Below are 24,822 nucleotides of genomic sequence, written 5' to 3' on the forward strand. Positions count from 1 at the left end.
AACGGCTACTTTTTACTTTTCTGAAAGCAAAAAATCTAATTTTTTAAATCAATTATGCAAGCAGTTTTTTTTCATAAAAATACACCACTTTTACAACTATTCACTATTAATAGTAACAAACACTGGAGGCTCTTTAGTAGAGGAGCCTATTACGTACAATATTATCAACACATTTATGCAAACGGTTTTAGATGTTTTGTCAAAAAAATTATTTTTTGTTACATTTGTATTGCTAATTTAAGTAAGTTCTGTTATACTAACTACTACATTTACACACAAAAATGTTTACTTTTTTTTTTTTAAAGAGAAATCTATTTAGTATTCATATAAGTTGAACATAATTTAAAACAACATCTGTGAGAATCAGCTTAGTGCCCATTATTTCTGATTCTGAGGGGCACACGCGATATAGTGTTGATTTAACTGTAAGGTGTTTGGATAAACAAGAAAAAAAAACACGTTTTGAGATTAGTTTCAAATTTTATATTTATTTTTTTTAAATGGTACCAAAATTGATTGACTTAAAAAAAAAATTAAAAAAAAACAAAAAACAATTTTGAGACTTTTGCTTTAGGCACATCCTTACACTTGTACCGGCACCACATTCTAAAAAAAGAGAAAAAAAAATTATAGTCAGTGTAATAGCATCCAGTGCATTGGAGATAGTAACTAACTTACACCACAACCTCTTGTGTTTTGTTTATCTTTGTAATTTAAGGTGACAACGAAACAGAATAGTGAGCAAGAAAAACATTTTAAAAATACATTTCGAAAAAGACAATACCACTTCCATTATGCAAGCTAAAAAAAAAATAAGAAAGTATTTTAAAAACAAATAAAAAGACATCTGGCTAAACCCGGGTATCTAGATGTCTGAAGAAAACAGCACACTTTTTTTTCCTTGGCACAGTCTGCAAAAGAGCTCACAGCTCAGCAGCAATAAATCTGGCTAGAAGAAGAAGAAGAAGTATCTAGATGTAAACCTTTATTAGATTTACGTAAAATATATAAATAGAGCTTAGATATTACTTTAATAAAATTGAAGCAGTTTTAAATTTACTCTGTTATCTTATAATTTCGGAACACTTTGGCTGACTACGCCATGTTTTTTTTTTTTTTTTTAAAGTCTAGTCAAGCCTAATTTATATTTATTTTATTATTTTTACTTTGAAAAACTATAACGGTCGAACCAGAGTTTTCCCAGTGTGACCAACGAGCAAGTAATGCTTTTCTCAGCTATATACATCAACTGTTAAATTTCTAGAGCGTTTTTCAAGATCACTATCCTGGTTCCTGAATTCAGGTTCCATGAAGGTGTGACTTGAATAGAGGTATTGTAATAAAAGTTGGTTAGTTCCAAAGTAGGCCTACATCAAGGACAGTAACTCTACTTTATTAACTTAAACTTGACAAGCCTTTTTTTTTTTTGTTTTTTAGAGTAGACTATTATTGTCTCCCTTTATTGTCAGACTAATTTCCTTATGGATAGTAAAGATTATTATTATTATTATTATTCACTTGACGCTTAAACGGCTCTTCCAGTGATAACACTGAAAAAAAAACCACAGAGTGATATTTATTATCTTTCAGCATAATGCTTTAAAACTCAGTTCACTTTAAAACAAGTAATCCAGCGATAAGCAAAAGATACAATCTAAATTACATCTGCAATTAGAATAATAACTTCTCTGATATAAAATAATATTGTGTAATAATAAGAACGATACCAGCAATTAATAAATGTCCATCAAAGAATTCTGACCAATAACCAATGACCACTTGGAACAATTACCCCCGCTAGCTAGCTCTACGTTCCATATAGAGTATCATACTAAGACTTTCCTGGCTTATTTAGGTCACTGACTGAAGTATCAAACGGGGTAAAAGAAGACTGTGTCCCAGCACCTACATTGTTCTGTATCATGTTCTCTGCTTTGCTGACAGATGCCATCACAGATACAGAAAACATGGAGATAAATATTACATACAGATTTGATGGTGGCCTATTCAACCCGAGGTGGCTCAAAGCAAAATCAAAAAGAAATTCAGCAATAATCAGGGACCTGCTATTTGCTGACGATTGTGCCCTAAATGTCTGCTCTGAAAATGATCTGCTGAGCATCGTCAGTGACTTCCCAACATCAAGATCAGACTTTGGCCTTACCATTAACACAAATAAGACTAAAGTCTTATATTCAGTTGCTCCTGGGAAAGCCTACTTGAATCCAAGCATCAAGATAAATGGACATGATATAAACGCAGTGGACAGAAACGGAAAGATCGATAATGAAATTGACCTGCGTATCGCCAAGGCCAGTGCATCCTATGGCAGACTGTCTAAAAATTTCTGGAACATTTCACCACAAATACAAAGCTAGGGATCTATCAAGCCGCCATCCTCATAACATTGCTATATGCCTTAGAAACGTGGACAGTGTACAGAAAACAAGCAAAGAAACTGAACCACTTCCACATGACATGTATAAGAAAAAATACTGAATGTCAAATGGCTAGACAAAATACCAGACACTGAAGTCCTTCGAAGAGTGGGTCTGCAAAGCATCCTCACAATCCTGACGCAGTCCCAACTGTGATGGGCAGGACACGTCTGCAGAATGAAAGACCACCCCATCCCTAAACAACTCTTGTATGGCCAACTAAGCGAAGGAAAACGCTCACAAGGAGGTCAAAGAAAGCGCTTCAGGGACACCCTCAAAGCTTCTCTGAAGGCGTTCAGCATAGACCTAGCCACCTGGGAGACAAAGGCACATGACAGAACATCATGGCGTCGCGCTGTGAAAACTGGCACACAGGTTGCTGAGGAAAAGAGAACAACTCTTGCAGAAGAAAACCGCCAGAGAAGAAAAACAAGGCCCACGACACAAGCTTCTGCTGGAATAACCTGCCCAATGTGCAGCCGAACATTCCGGGCTCACATAGGTCTCACTAGCCACACGAGGAGGCATAAAACCCCAGTGCAAAGCCCTCGGCCCCCTGGATGACAAAGTGGTCATCATCGAACCACGATGGACGAACTATATACACGTAAGTGACAATATTTTTTCCAAGTTTCTTAAACTTCTACCTTGAGCTTAGACCTAGTTCTGAAAATCTCTAAATTACATTTATTTATATCAAATTCACTTAGATTGTACTGTCTAACAGTTGACTTTTTTGTCTTACACACACAAAGTGACCTATTATTTGAACAACTGACCACTGACCAGCTGCTATATTGTACTATCAATCGTGTTAGTGAGTATGAAATAAAAATAAAATCTTTTCAATCAATAGCATATTATTAATGCTCTATAGATTGCAAGGTCTGAAAAGGGGACTTCTTTTAAAAGTCAAAACATTTTTTTATCAAGACAATACCAGTTTTAATAAAGGAAGTTTATGGGACTGTGGTTTTGAATGTAGCTCGCTAAGACCTTCTTTCAGGGAACAGTACCAGGAAAAAAGAGGGGAGAAAACCAAAATGGAGGAATATAGAACAAGACAGTGTTTTCAGTGTTAATAAAGCTTAAAGTATTTATAAAACTGTGATTTGTCGTTTTCATGTCTTAAGAGTCTCATCACATATGAAGACGTAACAGTGGTCATGACGAATACTACTGACCATGGGCGTAGCCAGGATTTTTTTTCGGGAGGGGTTTTGGGGGGGATGCCCCCCCCCCGCGGAAAAAAAATTATATGTGTGTGTGTGTACATAATTAATCTTTATTACATTCTGACCCTTTCGGAAGACGTTTATTGTTTATTGTAGACTCCCCACCCTTGCTAGCAAGGGGGTCTGGGGGAGCTCGCAGCGCTCACCCAGCGCGGGGCGAAGCCCCGCCGCCGAGCACTATTTCTGGTATTGAAAGCCAACAAAATGCATATTCTGAGGTATCTACAGTGCATTATCCTGCTATTAAAAAGTTTTATTTCAAAAAGCTAATGTGCTATTCTTACTGACTTAGACCCTCTCGCGCCGTTCGGCGCATTTTCCGGAAAGCTGTTTCCGCAACTCTTATTTTGCGTAATTCATTTTGTCGGAGAACATGTCCCGCAAAACCTCATGCGACGCTCTGTCACAACCTTACTAAGGATTCGACTCCCAGTTCGGCGTATGATTTCTTTGATTTAGACCCGATCTCTATGACTGACTCCTAAAATCTGTCTTAGCCATCTTTGTTGAGCCACATTTAATGTTTTTCAATTTCGGCAGAAGACTATTTGGAGTTTTTTTTTTTTTTTTTTTTTTTTTTTAATTCAAAACCCCATTTAGCTACGATCATAGAATTTGGTGACTGAAGTTTGCTTTAAAATAATATTGAAGAGAGAGGTTTTCAACTCTAAACGCTCTGTAGGGGAATTTTAAACTCAAAACCATCTGGAGGGGTTTTAAACTTTAAAGAAAAAGCCATCTGGAGGAGGGGATTTAAACTCAAAACCCTTTTGACTACGCTCATAGATTTTATAGTGTGTAATTTGCTTTTTTTTATATTGAAGAGGTACTTTTTAGCTTCAAACCCCAACTGGAGGGGGGGGGTTAAACTCAAAACCCCTTTGGCTACGCTCATAAAATTTTGAATGAGTAATTTGCTTTTTTATATTGAAGAGGGGTTTATCGTAAATTTTGGAGAGGGTTTTAAAATCAAAATCTTCCTTAATTGTGCTGTTTGCATTTTTTTTGTTTTGTTTTATAGAAGAGGGGGATTTAACTGCAAAAACCTCTGGTAGGGGGTTAAAACTCATAACCCCCTGTAGGGGGTTTTAAACTCAAAGCCCCTGGTAGGGGGTTTTAAACTCAAAACTCCCCTGGTAGAGGGATTTGTATCTCAAAACCCCCTGATAGGGTTTTTTAAAATCTCAAAACCCCCTGGTAGGGGGGTTTAAACTCAAAACCCCCTGGTACAGGGTTTTTAACTCAAAACCCCCTCGGCTGTGCTGTGGTAAGTGATGATTTAGTATTAAAATCTCACCTAATATAAACAAAATGAAAGCAAAAATCAGTCACTTAATTCCGTTCCACCCCCCCCCTCAGGGGGGGGGATTTCATTTCGGGGGGGGGGGTTGAACCCCAAGAACCCCCCCTGGCTACGCCCATGCTACTGACACTACTACGTGTGGTCATGACGGATACTACAGAGAAAGCGATGGGAGGACAACATAAAATAATGGTCGGGCCTTCCATTGAAAGAGGTTCCAACTAAGGCAAAAGACAGAGAGGAATGGAGAAGGACGGTCGATGAATCTTGCATGGTGCACCCAACTGTCCAACAGACTAAGGGATAGGTAAAGGTAAAGGTAAATGGGACTGATTTTCAACCATACACATAATTACTTTTTTAATAATGAAAGCCCGTATCAAGATTATGACTCCTCCAGCTATAAGTCCAGCAGCTACGACGCTTCCTAGAGTGATTCCAGCGATTGCTCCTGAAAGATCAAAATTACAGATTGTTTTAGTTGTTATGTGCTATACAGCTGCTTGAGTAGTTTACATGTAACGAAAGTGAAGATGGCAATAATGTTCACCTAGGCATGTCATGACTGCAAAATGTATCTCTAATAATGAATCTATCTATCTATCTATCTATCTATCTATCTATCTATCTATCTATCTATCTATCTATCTATCTATCTATCTATCTATCTATCTATCTATCTATCTATCTATCTATCTATCTATCTATCTATCTATCTATCTCTTCTCTGTGGGAAGCGTGGTCGAGAGGCCAAGTGCGCTTGAACTTGGCTTGGCTTGGCTACCTAGAAGGGGGCTCGAGGTTCGACACACGACTCGGGCAGAGTTGTGTTTACTGAGCGCCTAAAGGCAGCACGGAAAACCAACTCCTAGATACCCCCTCCCCCCCCCCCCCACACTGGTCCACAAATGAGATTGGACCAAAAGCGCTCTGAGCATGCTATAAGCATGAAAGTAGCGCTATATAAAAGCTATAATAATAAAAAAAAATTAAAAAAATATCTGTCTATTTTCTCTCTCACTCTCTCACTCTCTCTCTCTCTCTCTCACTCTCTCTCTCTCTCTCTCTATATATATATATAGATAGATAGATAGATAGATATGCCTATATATTCCTGATATGGCCGTGATTCATTCATGCACTAATGTAATGATTGACATATCACTAGTTCTCCACTTGTCGTGAACGAAAAAGACACGAGCATTTAGGAATTACTGTGTCTTTTACAACGTAACACATTTCACGATCGAAACTGAAGCGGTTAAATTTACCGAAAACGATTTTTGGTGGCCCACATAAGGGGAAAGACCGCTCTTAGGTGGTCCGTCTGTCACACTCAGATCTCAAAAAATATAAGAAAAATGAAAAATAGTATTTCACCATGCGATGCGGCTTGAAAAGTTTAGGTGCAAAGGCTACTTTTGGTTTTCTAAAAGCAAACCGTTTAGTTTATAAAATTAATTAAGCAAGCGATTTTTTTCATAAAAATACACCAATTCTATAACAATTACATAAATGGTGCGAAACTTTCTTTTGTAGACATCATATAAAACAATTAATTTGATGTTTCCTTTAAATTTAGAATGGGGAACGGGAAGAGGGGAATTCAAGTGGGCGGGTAAGATGTTAAAATAAAGGACAAATTGTCAAGGAATCCCAGTATTGATGAAACTATCAAAAAATCACCTTGAGTAAAATCACTAAATTTAGAAAGCCTTCAGGACAGAAGACTCAAAAGTAAAGTAGCAATTATACATAAAACACTGAACCATAATCTTCAAATACAAAAAAAAAACTTAATAAAACTTAGAAAGACACAAAGATAAAGGCACATTCCACGTCCCATATGCTAGGACAAATTTGTACAAATGCTACTTATTCCCTAGTGCTATTAGAGCATGGAATGGATTTCCTGAGCTAGCCAGGAAAACCAGTGACTTGTCAGAATTTAAGTCATTGGTTAATATGCATGACTGAATACATGAAGCGTAGGACGTAATCATCTTCTTTTTTTGAAGTAACGTCTGTATTATATAAGACAAGATAAGAGCATGAAGAAAGGGTTGTCCTGAGCTAGCCAGGAAAACAAGTGTCTTGGCAGAATTTAAGTCATTGTTGAATATGCATGACTAAATGCATGACGTTTAGGACGTAATCATCTTCTTTTTGAAGTAACGTCTGTATAATATAAGATAAGATAAGAAGAAACGGAGAAGCAAAAGTATAAAATGAGGGGATGTTCCGGAAATATAAAACGTGGGAATGAATCAATGTGTAATGCTAGTCGTGTAATAAAATCAGAAATCTAAATTGGCGCTTGGCACAGTGCCAGGTATAGGTGGTAAAAGGACCCCTTTAAGCCTTGCGATCTATGGGGCAGATAATGTAAAGCTCATTTGTTTTTATGGCCCGAGGTTAACTATGGTGTCATGTGGCCAGCACAACCTCTTGAACTTAGAGGCGTCCACAAAATCCCAAAATTCAAAATTCCAGTCTTCACCGGGATTCGAACCCGAGACTACTTAACCAACACAGCGAAGAAGAGTTGCAATTATTAGTTACTTATTTAAAAATAATCGAGTTTCTAAAAAAATATTGCGGGCAACGAGTATCCAAATAATAACTTAATTATGTTTGTTTCGACGTAAAAGAAACGCTTTAAACACCAGCTTAGGCGCCAACTTGCGTTAGCTGACATAGAAGGGAGAACATGGCTGCATGTGGCTTCAGAACAAGACAGCTTGAGGTTAATCACAAAAGGTTGCGGTATACACATTTGAGACCAAAAGAAAATCCGCTGTCGAGGACAGACGCAGACGGCGAAAAGGAAATCTTAATCGACCAGACAATGGTTATGCTAGCCCTGGATGTGGCAAAATATGTAGGTCAAAGCTAGGGCTGCGTAGCGACGTGGAAAGGTTGCACTTCTCATCAATTGCATAGATAATTTTAAAAATTGTTTGTTTGTTTGTTTGTTTTACATGTTTCGGATGTTCCTTCAGAGTTGAAGATAGTTTACTTCCTAGTGCAAACCTCCCGCAGGACGACGGGGGATGGGAGCGGGCAGGATTTGAACCCTCGACAATCGATAAATTCGAACGACAGTCCAGCGCGCAAACCGCACGACCAGGCAGCCAATTAGATGGCTCACTTTCGGAAAAGAAAAAAGTAGACGTTGCACCAGAACTTTGAATTGTCTAAAATATCACGATGTCCGATTTTCATTTTCTGTTCTAGTTTCTGAGATCTAAACGTGACGGACAGACAGACGGACAGACAGGCCACACAAAACTAATAGCGTCCTTTCGGCGGCAGCTAAAAAAAATAATTTAATTGTTTCTTACCAGCTGACAACTCTGTATCTGAAGACAGTACTTTTGCGGGCGCTGCAAAAATTACATAAATATGTCTAAGTAGCAAATTAAAGCATGGGTGAAAGCAGGTCTTTTTTTATTTCGACCGTTGGGGAGTGGGTGCAATTTTGACACACACACGCACAAACGTACACACATTACACACATTAGACACACACACACAAAGAGACAGAATACTATAACAATAGTTATGCAAATGAAAGTACACACAGGGTAAGTGAGACAATGAGATTGAGTGAGAGAAACAGAGAGAGCCAGAAAGATACTGAGACATAGATAGAAAGACAGAAACAGACAGAGAGAAAAATAGAGAGACAGAGAGAGACAGAGAAAGACACAGAAAGACAGAGAGAGACAGAGACAGATATATATATATAAATCGAGACACAGAGAGAGACAGACAGACAGAGAGATACAGAGAGACAGAGACAGAAAGAGACAGAGAGACAGAAAGAGACAGAGAGCGAGACAGAGAGAGACAGAAAAAGACAGGGATACAGAGAGAGACAGGTAGACAACGAGACAGAGAGAAACAGAGACAGAAACAGAGATTTAAAAAGCTGTAACAATAATTATACATACATAGGAATAAGAGAGAGAGAGAGAGAGACAGAGAGACAGAGAGGCAGAAACAGAGAGACAGAGATAGAGAGACAGAAAGAGACAGAGAAAGACAGATAGAGCGAGAGACAGACAGAAAAAGAAAGAGAGACAGAGCGAGACAGAGAGAGAGACAGAGAGCTGTAACAATTTTTATGCAAATGTATACATAGAGTAAGAGACAAAGACAGATAAATACTAATTCTACCAGGTGTAACTTTTACAGTTTCTTAAGCTCTGAATGCATAAGAAAAAAAAATCTTTGGAGAAATTAATTGTACAATAGATTTAATAAGTCTTTTTTTTTTCTGTTCTTATCTTTCACCCTGGTATCGCCTACATTTTTAGAAATGTTCTTATTTAGCTGAAATTCATAACAGATTTAAAATAACTGATTAATCTAAAAAAAAACTCATAAACAATACTTTAAAAAATTAGCTTATATTGAGAGTAATTTTATCAATCAGATTGGATCAATCACTTAATTAAATTTGAAATAGATAGACCATAGACAAATAATAATAAATCTGAGCGATTAGAAATATTTTTACCAATTGTTTTTTGTTTAGCACAAATTCATGCTTTTATCTTTCTTGATGCGCTATAATACCATTACTAGTCTGGTCCAGTTTGATAAAGGGTAGGGTACAGGGGCGGACTGGCTATATTGGCATTCGGGCAAATGCCCTGTGGGCCGGTCCCTAATGGGCCGTTAGGGCCACCTGCAGGATCTCATGAATGCCACTATATAATGCATGAAATTGTAAATTTTTTTAAAATATTCTCTTATAAAAATAAAAAGCCTTCTGAGCGTCGTGTTTAAAAAAAGAAACATTTTACAGACTCTACGGTGTAATGTTAACTTAGCCTAATCTAACACATTTCCGAAATAATGTAATAGTCTACATCCGTAGACAGTGCTACTAGTAGGCTTCATCCTTTTAGGGCCCACACTTTAAGAGATTAAAAAGTAACATGAGGCCTACAATATTTCTTTAAAAAATATCATTGTATTATGCGTTCAGTTATCAACACATTATCAAACTTAACAGAGTGATTTTTGAGGACAGGTAGACCTAGAAATGGATGTCAATCATACGATATTCGATTTGTGGGCCGAATGTATAGAAATGCCTGGGCCGATTTTAAAACCTAGTCCGCCCCTGGTAGGGTAGAAGAGGCTTTCTGTCTTAATGTTACCGTCATCGCTTTTTTAAATGCATAAAAATGTTATACTGCTTGAATTCAAACTCAAGGCACAGTAGGGCACTAATTCAACTAAACATCTGTCAAGCAAGTACGATTTCTTTCCATTGTTCAATACTAAACAAATGTATTAATTACCCATTTGTAATTAACTAATTTGCTAATTTGTTTGCATTATTGTTTTGTCGTGTACTAGAAATAATTGTGCAAAATTGCAACTTGATCCGAGATTGAGAAATAACGTGTAAATACTTTCTACCAGACATACAGACAGACAGAATAAGTTGTAAGAAAATGTAAACTAATTTGATTTTTTGTCTTACTTTTGGAATTCTCAGTATCAATTCCTGTTGTGAAAGCTGCAAAAATTAGATAAAGATGTTTCTTATTATTACAAGTTCATGCTTGGGCGTAGCCAGGATTATTTTTTGGAGGGTTTGGGAGGGGTGCGATTTTTAACAAGCACACAAACACACGCTCATTTTAGTTGGTCCCAATCGATTCATTTTTTCTTCGGAGTCCTTTTGTACCTTAGATTAGATAGAGAGACAGAGACACAGACAGAGAGGTACAGAGAGAGAGAGAGACTGAGAGAGACAGAAATATAAAAGAAAGTGAGAAACTGAAGAAAAGAGACAGAGAAACAGAGATAGGAGAGACAAAGAGACAGAGAAACAGAGATAGGAGAGACAAAGAGACAGAGAAACAGAGAAAGGAGAGACAAAGAGACAGAGAAACAGAGATAGGAGAGACAAATAGACAAAGAAACAGAGATAGGAGAGACAAAGAGACAGAGACAGGGATAGGAGAGACCAAGAGACAGAGACAGGGATAGGAGAGACAAAGAGACAGAGACAGAGATAGGAGAGACAAAGAGACAGAGAAAGACAGAGAGATGGGAGAGAGAAACAGAGAGATAGGAAAGAGAGAGCCAGAGAGATAGGAGAGAGAGAGCCAGACAGATAGGATAGAGTCAGAGAGATAGGAAAGAGAGAGAGCCAGGGAGATAGGAGAGAGATAGGAAAGAGAGAGAGCCAGGGAGATATGAGAGAGAGAGCCAGGGAGATAGGAGAGAGTCACAGAGATAGGAAAGAGAGAGAGCCAGGGAGATAGGAGAGAGAGATAGGAAAGAGAGAGACAGGGAGATAGGAGAGAGAGAGCCAGGGAGTTAGGAGAGAGTCAGAGAGATAGGAAAGATAGAGATAGGAGAGAGTCAGAGAGATAGGAGAGAGAGAGAGTCAGAGAGACAGACAGACAGATAGAGAGCTGTAACAATAGTTATGCAAATGTACACATATGTAAGAGATAGAGACACAGAGAGACAGACAGAGCGATAGTCAGAGAGCTATAACAACAACTATGCAAAATGTACACATAGGTTACGAAAAAGAGAAACAGAGAGTGAGAGCGACAAAATTGGAGAAAGAGAAATAGAAGAAGAGAGAGAGAGAGAGAGAGCTGCAGCAATAATTATATAAATATTCAGATAAACAAACTATAAAATGAAACGAAACATCACCATCCCAAAATACTAAAAATTAAATCCCTTTAGTAAAATTTGAAAGAAATATTTTCCTTATCTTTTAAGTGTTATAGCTCTATCCTTGCCAACTGTTTCACTCTCTCTGTTCCTTTTAAATATAATATTTAACATAACTGTTTATAAGAAACTCTAACGTACTAACTACATGCTTTAGTATCTAAGAGAGCAAATTCTTATTGATAGTTTTACCTGTCTTGAGATCCGAGTTGGTTGTACCTGTGTACTTGAGGCCGGAGGTGGTCATATTGATAGTTGTCCCTGTGTAAATGAGGCCGGAGGTGGTCATATTGATAGTTGTCCCTGTGTAAATGAGGCCGGAGGTGGTCATATTGATAGTTGTACCGGTGTAAATGAGGCCGGAAGTGGTCGTTGTGACATTGTCATCATCTGTTTGTACGAAGTACACGAGAGAAACAATATTGCTTTAAAATCATTGGATAAAGCAATTATTTTTTCACTAGTGTAATGAACAGTGGCAACAATGGACTCGTGTGAAGTTGCGATCTCCCATCAGGTGCGGAAAAAGGAATGCCCTCCATATATGGTGGGTACCAAGGAATTAAAATCCCCGAGGGTAGACCAAAATAAAATCTGCAGTCTTGCAGTAAGTGAAGGAATCCACAAAGTCTAGGTCACATCCGAAAGTAAAAGCAGCTATCCAGAGAGCAGGAAAGGGCCACTCCCCCAGATAGTTGTAAAGTAAAGTAAAGTTCCCCTTTCAGACCTTGTGGTCTATAGGGCAGATGATGCAAAAATCATATGTTTCTTTGGCTTACGGTTAACGAGGGTGTCATGTGGCCAGCACAACGACCAACCGCCTTTACTTTTCCCCAACTTATGTCAGGTATTCATTAGAGCTGGGTGGACTCAGAGGCGCCCGAAGTTCCCGAAATTAAAAATCTTAGTCTTTACCAGAATTCGAGCCCGGGGCCCCGGTTTGGAAGCCAGGCGCTTTACCGCTCAGCCACCGCGTTAGAGAATGAAATTTGTCAACAAATTTCTGCAATTATGTATAAATCCTTGTAAGGATATATGGCTAAGTAAAAAAAAAACTGACAACTTGGGCTCGGGTAGAACGAGACAGTGTAATGAGTGTAATAAATAATGAAAAGTAAACAATCAAATACTTTACAATTGGCAGTAGTCAATGTCTGAATATAACAGCTATACACTACTTGTACTTGAATATCATTTTCTCCTTTATTCTCCTGGTCATCTACTGTGTAGGACTGCCTTGACCCAACTTTGTCGAAACAACCCACAGTGCATAGCCAGATAACCCTAACACTGTAGACTTACACAGAGAAAGTTAACATCATTCCTTTTTTAAGTACACATGTGTCGGTTAATTACACATAGTGCTACACTGACCAGCATCAAAGTTCAGTTACTGAAGATGCAGATGATAACACAAAAGAATTCTTCTTTGATGGACTGGAAATAATTTATGAAGAGGAACCATTGCATGGCATTATAATAGTCCTAGAAGATCTTAATACAAAAATGGACCTCATTCACCAATCGTAAACAAACAACATTTAGTCACGTGATCTTATTGATAAAACAACGAAAAAAAAACTGCCATGTTACAACCATCATGAATTAAACATGACATCGTAAATTATATAGAAGAGATAGAGCACCACGTGGCTAAATGATGTTTGTTTACGATTGGTGAATGAGGTCCATTGGAAAAGAACCAGTATTCAGTGCAAAACAACAATCAGAAAAGAAAGCTTACATGAAGAAATCAACAATAACGACATAAGATTAGTGGATCTTGCATCAAGAAAAGATATGTCCATCAGCAGTAGTAGGCCTACATTTCAACATTCCCAGATATACGGACTAGAATCAAGAATTTGGGAAGAACTCTATCTGTCTCAGGGTATAAACCCGATCCCTTCCGAACGACAGTACAGTGCACATACCATACTTCAAGGCAGCCATTCAAGTCCACGACACTATGCCATAATAACTGTAATTATTTCTCTATCTTAACATTTTTTTGTTATAAACCTCTTCGCCAATGCAATCACGATAGGCAGCACAAAAGTCAACAGAATATGATGTTACTTTTGCATGTTTAATATCTAATCTAAATTTCTGGAAATAGAAGAATGAAAATAAGATGCGGACTAAAAAAAAAGGTAATATGGTCTAATTAAAAAAGAGGGGAAAACCAAAAGAATGAATGGGACCTACACACCGTCACCACCATTACAATAAACGTTACATCAAAGCCGTCCAAGCCGCTTGTACACAGACTGTAGCTAAAAACACGAGTTAATGTTTGGATGTAATTATAAAGCTAGATATGACGTTTAGGATTTTTTAACTCTTTCTCTCTTAATTGACGATACCAGCATTGATTCCACCAGAATGTGGTAAATAATTACGGAGAGAAAGAGTTAAGGATTTTTTTTTAAATGTTTTTTTTAATTGCAGTTATTTTTTCGACGTTGTTGTCACCCCCCCCCCCCCCCCCAACCTAAGTGCTCATGTCGAGAAGGCCACAATTGATCGTCACTCATGGGTCCGGGCGCAATAAAACTCCAACACGGTACCTAAATGGGCCGGTAGGGCCACCGAAATGACCTCATGGAAGCCACTATGAAGAAAATTGTTTAAAAGCTTTATACTATTCTCTTATAAAAACGGCCTTCTGAGCATCGTGTTTAAAAGAAATTTCTCTACAGTGTGATACTAATTGGATCTAACTTATGTTCCAAAATAATGTAATAGCTTACTTCCGTAGACAGTGCTACCAGTCAGAGGCGGACTGGGTATCAAAATCGGCCCGGGCATTACCATATAAACCGGCCCACAAATGGTATGTCATATATTTTCGGGGGGGGGGGATTTTTACCCCACTCCGCAATTTATATATATATATATTAGTGTGTGTGTGTGTATGTTATTAATCTTCATTACATTCTGATCTTTTATTCTTTCAAACGTTTTTTCTAGCCTAGAATACTCTCTTCCTATAATTAGTGGAAAGACAGTACACACCACCAAGGGACATGTACGGAGTCAGGGCACTAGCGGATCCAGAACTTTGGAGTGGGGGGGGGCGATTTTTTTCCAAACCCTAACCCTAACGCCCAGTAAACCCTAACCCTATGCATAAACGTGTGTACAGAACACACATACACACACACACACACACACACACACACACACACACACATATATATATATATATATATATATATATATATATATATATATATATATATATATATATATATATATATATATATGAGAATTTTAAAAAGCAGCATTTCTCAACCTTCGCCGAAAAAGTGGGGCAACGCTATAAGGTTTCCTAGTGGGGTTTGGGGCAAAGCCCCGACGACAAAAGCGTTTTCTTGCATTCTTCACTGAAGAAACGCATTCTCCTGACATCTACAGCTCATCATTCATTAATGAAGTTCGGGGCGAAACCCCGACAACAAAAGCATTTTCTTCTATTCTTCACTGCAGAAACGCACTCTTCTGACATCTACAGCTTATTATTCATCAATGAAGTTCGGGGCGAAGCCCCGACGACAAAAGCATTTTCTTGTATTCTACACTGCAGAAACGCATTCTCCTGACATCTAAAGCTTATTATTCATCAATGGAGTTCGGGGCGAAGCCCCGACGCCAAAAGCGTTTTCTTGCATTCTTCACTGCAGAAACGCATTCTCCTGACATCTACAGCTCATCATTCATCAATAAAGTTTGGGGCGAAGCCCCGAAGACAAAAGCGTTTTCTTGCATTCTTCACTGCAGAAACGCATTCTCCTGACATCTACAGCTCATCATTCATCAATAAAGTTTGGGGCGAAGCCCCGACGCCAAAAGCGTTTTCTTGCATTCTTCACTGCAGAAACGCATTCTCCTGACATCTACAGCTCATCATTCATCAATAAAGTTTGGGGCGAAGCCCCGACGACAAAAGCGTTTTCTTGCATTCTTCACTGCAGAAACGCATTTTCCTGACATCTACAGCTCATTATTCATCAATGGAGTTCGGGGCGAAGCCCGAAAGGACCAAAGCGTTTTCTTGCATTCTTCACTGCAGAAACGCATTTTCCTGACATCTACAGCTCATTATTCATCAATGGAGTTCGGGGCGAAGCCCCCACGCCAAAAGCGTTTTCTGGCATTTTTCACTGCAGAAACGCATTCTCCTGACCAAAAGCTGATTATTCATACTATTAAAAAAAAGGACCTTTTGAATAATATTGTACTTGAAAGATATTCTAATATGAATTTATAGGCCCTTAATAATAATAATAATAATAATAATAATAAAAATGTTATTTGACCCCTGCAGAAATTGACGTGATAAGAAGGGAAGTAGGTCATGAGCTTCATATACAAGAGCTCATCTCAGACATAAACGACATGCCCACACAGCCGACCAACGAAGACATTAGTAGAACACCCAACCAACAAGAGAATGACCCAACATCGGCAATAAGCAATGAGCTACACTCAAAATTTTCTACTCTTATAGACCGTTATAAAAACACCAATCTTAACTCTAGGCCTCGTATCCCCAAGCTAAACGTCAAGAAAGAGACAAACACATATATTAATGAAATAAATAAAGTCTTAGCCAACCATTTTGAAACACCAAGAAACTTGTTTGAGACACACCTCGCTATATACTGCGCCGCTGTGGCTGTCACGGAGCTCTCTGGACAAAAGACCTTCGAGCTAGGCCCAATTAATCAAAGACCAAAACAACATGTACCAGCATGGAAAAGGCGCCTTGAAGACAATATTAATCAACTGAGGAGCCAAATGGATACAATTGGACAATATCTGGGAAACAACCATTCCGCGAAAATACTTAACAAAATGAAGACAATACTAAGAACAACTGGAATCAAATTGACGGACTGTGATAGCCACGCACGACTCTTATGTTTGAAAGATACTCTGAGACAGAAAGCTAAACTAAAGGGAGCTAGGTTAAAGCGCTACAACGAAACCACCAAAAGAAAGGAGCATAACGCTTTATTTCAGCACATGAGAAAACAGTTCTTCCGTAAACTAGCTGATAATGGTGCTGACAAAATTCAAACCATTGATAGCACTAAACACGGCTCCTTTACCGACTACTGGGCGGCGCTTTGGTCCGACCCGCTACATTACAATGTGCAGGCTGACTGGATCGAGGAAATCCAAACTAAAAACAACCTAATACCAGAAATGCCTGATGAGGATTTCACAGCTGAGGAAGTCTCCGCAGCTATTTCAAAAACCCACAACTGGACTGCTCCTGGACCGGACAATATACACAACTTTTGGCTGAAAAAACTTACAGCCGTACATGCACCACTAACATCAAGTTTTAACGAGCTAATATCAGAACCGTCTTCAATGCTGTTAGAACTCACTGAAGGGAGAACATCTCTCCTCCCCAAAAAAGGGGATCCGAACCAACCATCAAACTATCGCCCTATCACTTGTCTGTCAGTGGTGTATAAACTATTAACTTCACTTTTAAAAAGTAAAATGTATAAATTTTGTTCTGCCCATAAGCTACTAGCAGATGAACAACAAGGTTGCATTGAAGAGTCGATGGGCTGTAAAGTACAGCTAACTATAGATGGTATTATATTGCATCAAGCTAATAGAAGAAAGAGAAATTTACACATGTGTTACATCGACTACAAAAAAGCTTTCGATTCAGTTCCGCATGATTGGCTATTAAAAACCCTGGACATCCATAGAATCAACCCAAGAATAAAACAACTATTGAAAGTCTGTATGGATAATTGGAAGATAAACCTGCACCTAAATCGTGATAAACTAGGTTCTGTGCACATAAGAAGAGGTATATACCAGGGTGACTCACTATCTCCACTCTGGTTCTGCCTAGCGATTAATCCTCTATCTACATTACTCCAAGACTCTACAAACGGTTTTAGGGTTGACACTAAATGTACAAAATGTGTGTCCCACTTATTATACATGGATGATCTAAAGCTATATGCAGAAACCGAGAAAAAATTACACACCTTAATCAAAACGGTAAAATGCTTTAGTGGCGATATCTGTATGTCTTTTGGCCTGGATAAGTGTGGCATCATAAGCATTAAAAAGGGCAAGGCAACGAACACCAACATTGAATTTGAAGGCATCGAGGAATTGAACTCCGCCTCTATTTATAAATATCTTGGAATAAACCAGAATGCCAAGATAAACCATAAGAAATTAAAAGAGGACTTCCTTGGCAAATATAGACAAAGAGTTAATAAAATCCTCAACACCAAACTGTCTGGCAGTAATCTCATCACTGCAATTAACAGCTGGGCCGTCCCAGTGCTCCTTTACACGTTCGGTGTGATCAAATGGACTGACACCGACCTACATGACATTGACAGACTCACTAGAAAATTACTAACCAAGTTTCGATGTCTACACCCCAAGTCCTCCACCATAAGGTTATACCTGCCCAGGAAGGATGGGGGTCGTGGATTGCAGAACATCTTCAAATTGTGTAAGATGCAAGTTTTAAAAATACGATCAAAACTCCTCGCCTCCAGCAACAAATTAGTTTCCTTCCTACGGAAATACGACTCCGATGCAACCCCTCTGAACCTACACAATGCTGATGTCAATATCGGTTTGGACGACGTAGGGCATGAGATTCGCCAATGGGAAGAAAAAACACTCCACGGAAAATTTCCGGCTTCATTACATGGGGACAACATCGACAAGGCTGCTTCCTTAACATGGCTTCCTTAAGCAGGTCATCTCTACCCTGAAACAGAAGGCTTTGTTACAGCAATACAGGACAGAGTAATCAGGACAAAAATTACGAGAAGCATATCCTGAAACTCAATGTTGTCGACAAATGCGAAAATGTGGAAATGTGGGCGAGTCGATTGAACACATTATGGCAGGATGTCCAGCCCTATCAGAATCAGCCTACCTAGGTCGCCATAACCAAGTTGCAAAGTTAATACACCAACACCTGGCTTTGACGTACAAATTGATCGGTAAGGACACTCCCCCTTATTATAAATACTCTCCGCAAGAGGTTCTCGAGTCTACTGAACATCTGCTGTACTGGGATAGGCCTATTCTGACCGACAAAACGGTAGATTTCAATCGCCCGGATCTGCTGTTCATCGATAAAAAAGAAAAAACCGCTACCATTATCGATATCGCCGTACCACTGTCTCATAATTTAAGAAAAACTGAGATAGAAAAACAAAGAAAATATGGGAACCTAGGCTTGGAGATTAAGCGTCTATGGAAATTGTCCAAAATAACAATATACCCCATTGTTATATCAACCGAGGGGATAATAACAACTGACCTCACAGACACCTTCAAGGCCCTTAACATTCCTAGGAACATCTTCGTTGCCTGTCAGAGGGCGGTACTGCTGCAGACCTGCCACATCACCAGAAAATTCCTCAGTGGAAACTGTTAAAGGGACTACGATGAATTTTGTTTCTCTTTAGCGAAACTCGACCCTGGCAGCGCCAGAGAATGACTACTCGTTCATTTCTAACATAATAATAATAATCTTTATTATCCGTAAGGAAATTTGTCTTACAATTTGTGCATTACACCAAACAAAAAACATTATAACAATAAGAAACCAAAGTGTACATTCACACCAGACTCAATTATAATTTACATGTGACAAAGTTTATACTAGATTGTTCTTATTTAATGATTTGATTGCCAGGGGAACAAAAGAGTGTTTGTGTCTGTTTGTCTTTGCTATCGGTGTCTTGTATCTCTTTTGTGATGGTAAAATCACAAAATCCTGACACAAAGGGTGATTCTTTATTTCGAGGATCTTGTTAGCTTTTTTATAGATGTTTGTCTCAAACAACTGCCCAAATGGGGTTTGTTTTTTGCCAATGATTTTGCCAGCAGCATTTAGGATTCTATTAAGTTTATTTTTATTTTTAATGCTCAGATTGCCATACCAGGCAGTGATATTGAAACTTAAAATTGCAAATACATTGCAAATAAAACCGATTTGTTCCTTGAAAAGATAAGATACCCCACATATTGAGATTTTAGCTTTGAGGATCGCCGCTGAAAAAAAATTATTCGATAAATAATATTCAATAACATTGTAGTATAAGTTGTAAGTTATAGTCCCAAATTTATTTAACTAGAAAAATATCCGATTGAGTAAATGTTGGGAAAAGGCGACTATAAATGTATTTTTTTCGGTTTAGAACTCATCTCAATCATGATTCTTATACTGAAAAATTTCGTTTAAATTCTAACTTTTCCAATGCAAAGTCTTTGTTAAAATAATTATGATAAATTCATGTGAAATTACATAAACTCTGGAAATGGGAGGGGCGGTAGAAGTAGGGCGACTCGATATAAGAATTTAATTTATAGTATATATAAATTATATTAGTGGCAGATTTTTTACATTTTGTAATTTCTAAACTATAATACTAAAAGAAAAAGTATTGGTTTGTCTGATGGGGGAAATGCAATTGCATATATCGCCCTTCCCACCTGGTGCAACCCTTTTTTTATTTAAATTTACTAATGATAAAATTTGAGATTAGAGTATGGTACGACATAATATACAATGGGTTCACATATCAATACGTAGTTTATATTATATAGATATTCAACTAATTTTGTTCACAAACTATGATTCTCCATAAAAATAGGGCCGCCCCCCCACTCAGAGGGCTAGAGTGGGAAGGGCAGTACATGCAATCGCCCTCCCGCCAACCCCACCGAATCGACCAAGATACCAGAAAGGTAGCGACATAATATAAAATTTATAGATTAATTCAACTAATTATGTTCACAAACTATGATTTCTCCATAAAAGTAGGACCGCCCCCCCCCCCACTCAAATGGTTTAGGTGGGAAGGGCAGTTGAGGTATTCGCCCCCCCCCCCACCCCCAAACGGTAAACAGGGAACGACATAATATAAATATCGGTTAAATATCAATAACAAGTTTTAATCATATAGATATTTAATTGATTCTGTTAGCAAGCTGTGATTTCTACAAATAAATTGGACCGCCCCCCCACTCGAAAGTGTATGAGGGGGGGGGGCGGGATTGATACCATTGCCCCCTCCCGACCCCACCAAATCGGTCAACATACTAGAGGAGGGGGCGAAATAAAAAAAAATAGGTTGAAATATAAATAATTAGTATATATTATTAACATAAGTAATAAAAAATACAAATTGTGTGAATTCTATACTAAAATTCGTCCGCTCCCCCCCTTGGGGGGGGGGGGGGGGTCGGCCGAGTGGGGGGGGGGCGATCGCCCCTACCGCCCCCCCCCCTGGATCCGCCAGTGAGTCATGGGGAGCGCTGTGAACTCCCCCAGTGGGGATCGAGGCAAAGCCGGATGGAAATCCCCGGAACCAAGCATTATTTTCGTTATTCTAAGCTTTAAAAATACATATTCTGAGGTATCTACAGTGCAATTAGCCTGCTACTCTTCCGCTAAAAAATTTCAAAATCCAAATCTGCTTTTCAATGGAGTCCAGCGACTGGTAGAAAATGGTAACTATAATTTTGCTTTAGCTTTTGTATTGGAGGGGGAAGGAAAACCACAAAACCTCTTTTTGGCTACGCTCATGAAATTTGGTGACTGTAGTTTGCTTAAGTTGGCTGCACCGGGGCAGTAAATAAAGTTTCCATTTCAGACAATGAGTTCTGAGGAAGTGATGGTTTGAAGACCCTCCCCTCCCGGCTACGCCGATGTGTTATATTATAGATGTAAGCCTAATTCTCTACAAAATATATAAAGTTTGATAATGCATCGAAAACTGGATGTATGCATTCCTAGGATTACACAATGAATAAAGAAGTGAAGTATCTTTAACTTTGAAGGAACATCCAAAATGTGTTAAACATTTTACAGAAAAAAAAATTTACAACGCTAAATGAATCTTTTGAAACATTATTATTTTTGACAATCAAAACAAAATCACGTCTTGAATATTCCTTGCGAATATATGCGGGTCCGATAGGGATCCGACTCCGACGGGGGCCGCCTCTGAGTTTTTGTAACAACACAAACTCTCTTTGTAATCTTTTTTTTTTTTTTTTTAAGTTTTTTTTTTATGTATTTTGTATTTATCTGTATGTTTCTGTTGTGTTGTCTTTATATGAGAAACGAGTCCTTGTAATCACAACAAATTTCCGTAAGGATCAATAAAGCAGTCTTAGTCTTAGTCTTAGTCTTAAATCATACTTAATTTTTAACACATATACCTTCGATATCAATGGACAATTGGAATTGTTTCGACTTCTTCAACCCTTTATCCGAAAACACAGTACACAGGAATGTGACGTTGTCGGTTAGTTCTAATGGTTGTACAATTACTTTAAGCCTTGTTTTATCCAACTGGGACTGGTACCTTTTATTCGCATTCGACTCTGAGCATTTCTTCATTGGTGAAAAGTTGCAAGATGTCAAAGTATCGGCATTCAGTTTCTCTATGCTCACTGCTGAGACTCTCTCCGTGTTTGTTGTCTTCCAGAAACAGCTTGAGACTCCCAGCTTTCCGACGTGGTTTCCTTCAGGAAAATCTGTGGTCACGTGAACAGTTAAGCTCATGGTTTTCAGAATCAGAATAAACGCTGAAAAAAAAACAAAAAAGGTCAAAATTATTTTATTAAGCTTGATAATGTATCGATAACTGAAGGCATGCATTCATTAAACTCTGTATCTTTTTTAAAACAAATATAGTAGGTCTTATGTTGCTTTTTAGTCGCTAAATGTGTAGGGCCTGAAAGGATGAATCCTACTAGTAGCACTGTCTACTGATGTAGGCTATTAGGCCTACATTATTTCGGAAAATGTGTTAGATTAAATTATCATTACAGTGTAGATTCTGTAAAAGATTTTGTAAAAAAACACGACGCTCAGAGGGCCCCTTTTACAAGAAGATATTATAAAACCTTTAACAATTTAATAACTTAATTTAATACGTTCTATACTTTAGGTAGCCCTATCGGCCCATTTGGGTACCGGCCCACCGGGCATTTGTCCTAATGCCCATATAGCCAGTCCGCCCCTGCCCCCATGGCCCCCAAACAATGAAAAATTCCTAGCTACGCCCCTGCATATTTCATGTGAATAGTCACTGTAAAGTGTTCATGCAAAAGAAAACAATGGTAAATCAGTAGAAACAAATATAATTTGAGATAAATATAACAATTTTTATCACAAATAAGCTAAGTTATTTTATTGAAAAAAAAAAACAAAACAAGAAATGGATATTGCATTCTCTAAACTTTAAATGCAATTTTTCTTATGTACTTTTTAACAATGTGTACTCACCTGTGAGCGTAAATAAATACATTTTTTATCGCTATGAACGACTTTCCATTAATTGTTTCAAAATGTCAATGTTCCTGTAGTGCCAGATATGTCGCAGACACTGCTCTTTTCATAGGGAGTTTTGTTTTGCTTTTTAAAAATTGACTAAGACGTAGGTCCTCCAGCGTTGTTCGGCGCATACGGCGGCAAGGCTCTCTTCAGAGAGATCGGTCATAGGCGTATTCCACAGACTCTTCCCAGTTGGCGCCCATGGATCTTGAGTCTTCTAAGAGGGTGCGACAATTTATACGTGGATGACCTTGTTTACTCTTTTCGGTTTCCATGTTTCGTCTTGTCTAAGGATATGTCTGTGGGAAGAAAATCTTTTTTGATGACGTGGTCTCGGTATGGCATTAGTGGGATTATTTTCAGCCATCGCTGCTGAGCCGCGTCTAGACTCTTTTTCAACCTTTATGGATGACTTCCACCTTTAGCATGAGATGTTGACCTTTGGGGCAATGGTTGTGTTGAGGAGGTTAATATTGGTTTCCATGCAGATCAATTAATTTGTCCAGATGAGACCTAACTTTCGGAAGACAGCTTCTGCTTGTTCTATCCGACATGCAACATCTTGATATGGATCTCCAGCACTTGTAATAACCATGCTTTAATTAGATGTACTGCTCTATTTTTAACTCTTTCTCTCCGTAATTATTTTTCCACGTTTCGAAGGAATTCTTCATTTTGCTCCTCACTATTTCACTCCCCTGTTATGATGAAGCTTCAAGAGCTTTGTCGTTTGTTATCAGAAAATGTTTTATTTGGTATAGAAGTAAAGGGGAATGCATGCTCTTTTTTATATAACATAAAGTCAAGTTTATAAAACTAAACATTAATTTATTTTAATGAGGTCAGAATCAATTATGGAATCGTCGATTAGTAGAGAAAGAGTTAAAAAACTTTTTAAAACACTTCTTAATATCTGTTGTATTTCTCTGTCTCCAATCAAATTGGCCTTAAGTCACCATAAGGAAAAAAAATGGCTAGACATATTTGATGAAGCAAAGTCATCTAAAGGAAAATATCGATGAAATAAAGTATACTAAGGTAAATGAATCAGTCGATGACTGGAAGAGTTACTGGAAATGTAATCTTGATCAATACCACATGCCTATGAATGATTAGTTTTGGCGATCATTGCCATTTTAACATTTTACTGAAATAAGAAAATTCTCCCATAGTTATTCCTGTCAGTTTTGATGACAGCAAAGATTTCCATCTACGAAAATGATTAAAAAAAACAACTGGGGTCACGAAATTGACTCTTAAGATTACAGATTCAAGAAATAATAAATTAAAATTATAAATACAAACTACAACTGTTAACAAAGACGGACTTAATAAGTATCGTTTTTTTTTAATTCTTAAATTCCCTCCCCTACTATACACTTATATGTATAACAAAATAAATAAGTACCAATGACCATTTAAAGATCTTAAACGTGTACATTATAAGTGGCGCATCTGAATTAGAAGTGAAAGACCAGGAGGTACACAGAAGCTAAAAGTTGGCCACCCCTAGAGTAGACTATATTTCAGGGAACAGTACCACGAAAAGAAGAGGAGACAGAAAGAAAAAAAAGTTGAAAAAACAACATTAAAAATAGACCGGCCTGTCATTGAAAGAGATTCCTTTCAAGGCAAAAGACCGAGAAAAGGAGAAAGACGGTCGACGGATCAAGTGTGGTGACCCAATGGATCAACCGAGTAGGTAAAGAATGAGATAGAGAAGGAAAAATAAACACACACACACACTCTCATATATATATG

The 24,822-nt window shown here is 38.1% G+C and overlaps 1 protein-coding gene across 3 annotated transcripts; it reads right to left on the reverse strand.

The window, feature by feature from the left end:
* Window positions 1-512: 512 nt before the first annotated feature.
* On the reverse strand, window positions 513-23,305 carry LOC106071853 (uncharacterized). 3 transcript variants are annotated; one of them, XM_056039709.1, is made up of 7 exons: window positions 23,014-23,267; window positions 21,942-22,310; window positions 11,889-12,086; window positions 10,480-10,515; window positions 8,321-8,362; window positions 5,333-5,427; window positions 513-606 (listed from the first exon to the last, which is right to left on the reverse strand). In XM_056039709.1, exons 1-7 carry the CDS (start codon window positions 23,033-23,035, stop codon window positions 583-585), a joined length of 786 nt encoding a protein of 261 aa, XP_055895684.1. In that variant the 5' UTR covers window positions 23,036-23,267; the 3' UTR covers window positions 513-582. The 3 variants fall into 3 exon arrangements, with proteins under 3 accessions (XP_055895684.1, XP_055895686.1, XP_055895685.1); XM_056039711.1 differs by lacking the exon at window positions 21,942-22,310 and having other exon boundaries at window positions 23,014-23,305; XM_056039710.1 differs by lacking the exon at window positions 10,480-10,515 and having other exon boundaries at window positions 23,014-23,268.
* Between the last annotated feature and the right edge of the window lie 1,517 nt (window positions 23,306-24,822).

This window comes from Biomphalaria glabrata, chromosome 8, assembly GCF_947242115.1.
Source record: "Biomphalaria glabrata chromosome 8, xgBioGlab47.1, whole genome shotgun sequence".
Taxonomy (NCBI): domain Eukaryota; kingdom Metazoa; phylum Mollusca; class Gastropoda; family Planorbidae; genus Biomphalaria; species Biomphalaria glabrata.

What these genes read in the sequence shown, in the direction of transcription:
- LOC106071853 (XM_056039709.1), bottom strand. Translation starts at nt 23,035, where the DNA reads ATGTATTTATTTACGCTCACAG. An exon ending in ATTGTCCATTGATATCGAAG is followed by an intron (nt 12,087 to 21,941) that starts GTATATGTGTTA and finishes TCGTACAAACAG; the next exon opens with ATGATGACAATGTCACAACG. An exon ending in AGATACAGAGTTGTCAGCTG is followed by an intron (nt 5,428 to 8,320) that starts GTAAGAAACAAT and finishes TTGATCTTTCAG; the next exon opens with GAGCAATCGCTGGAATCACT.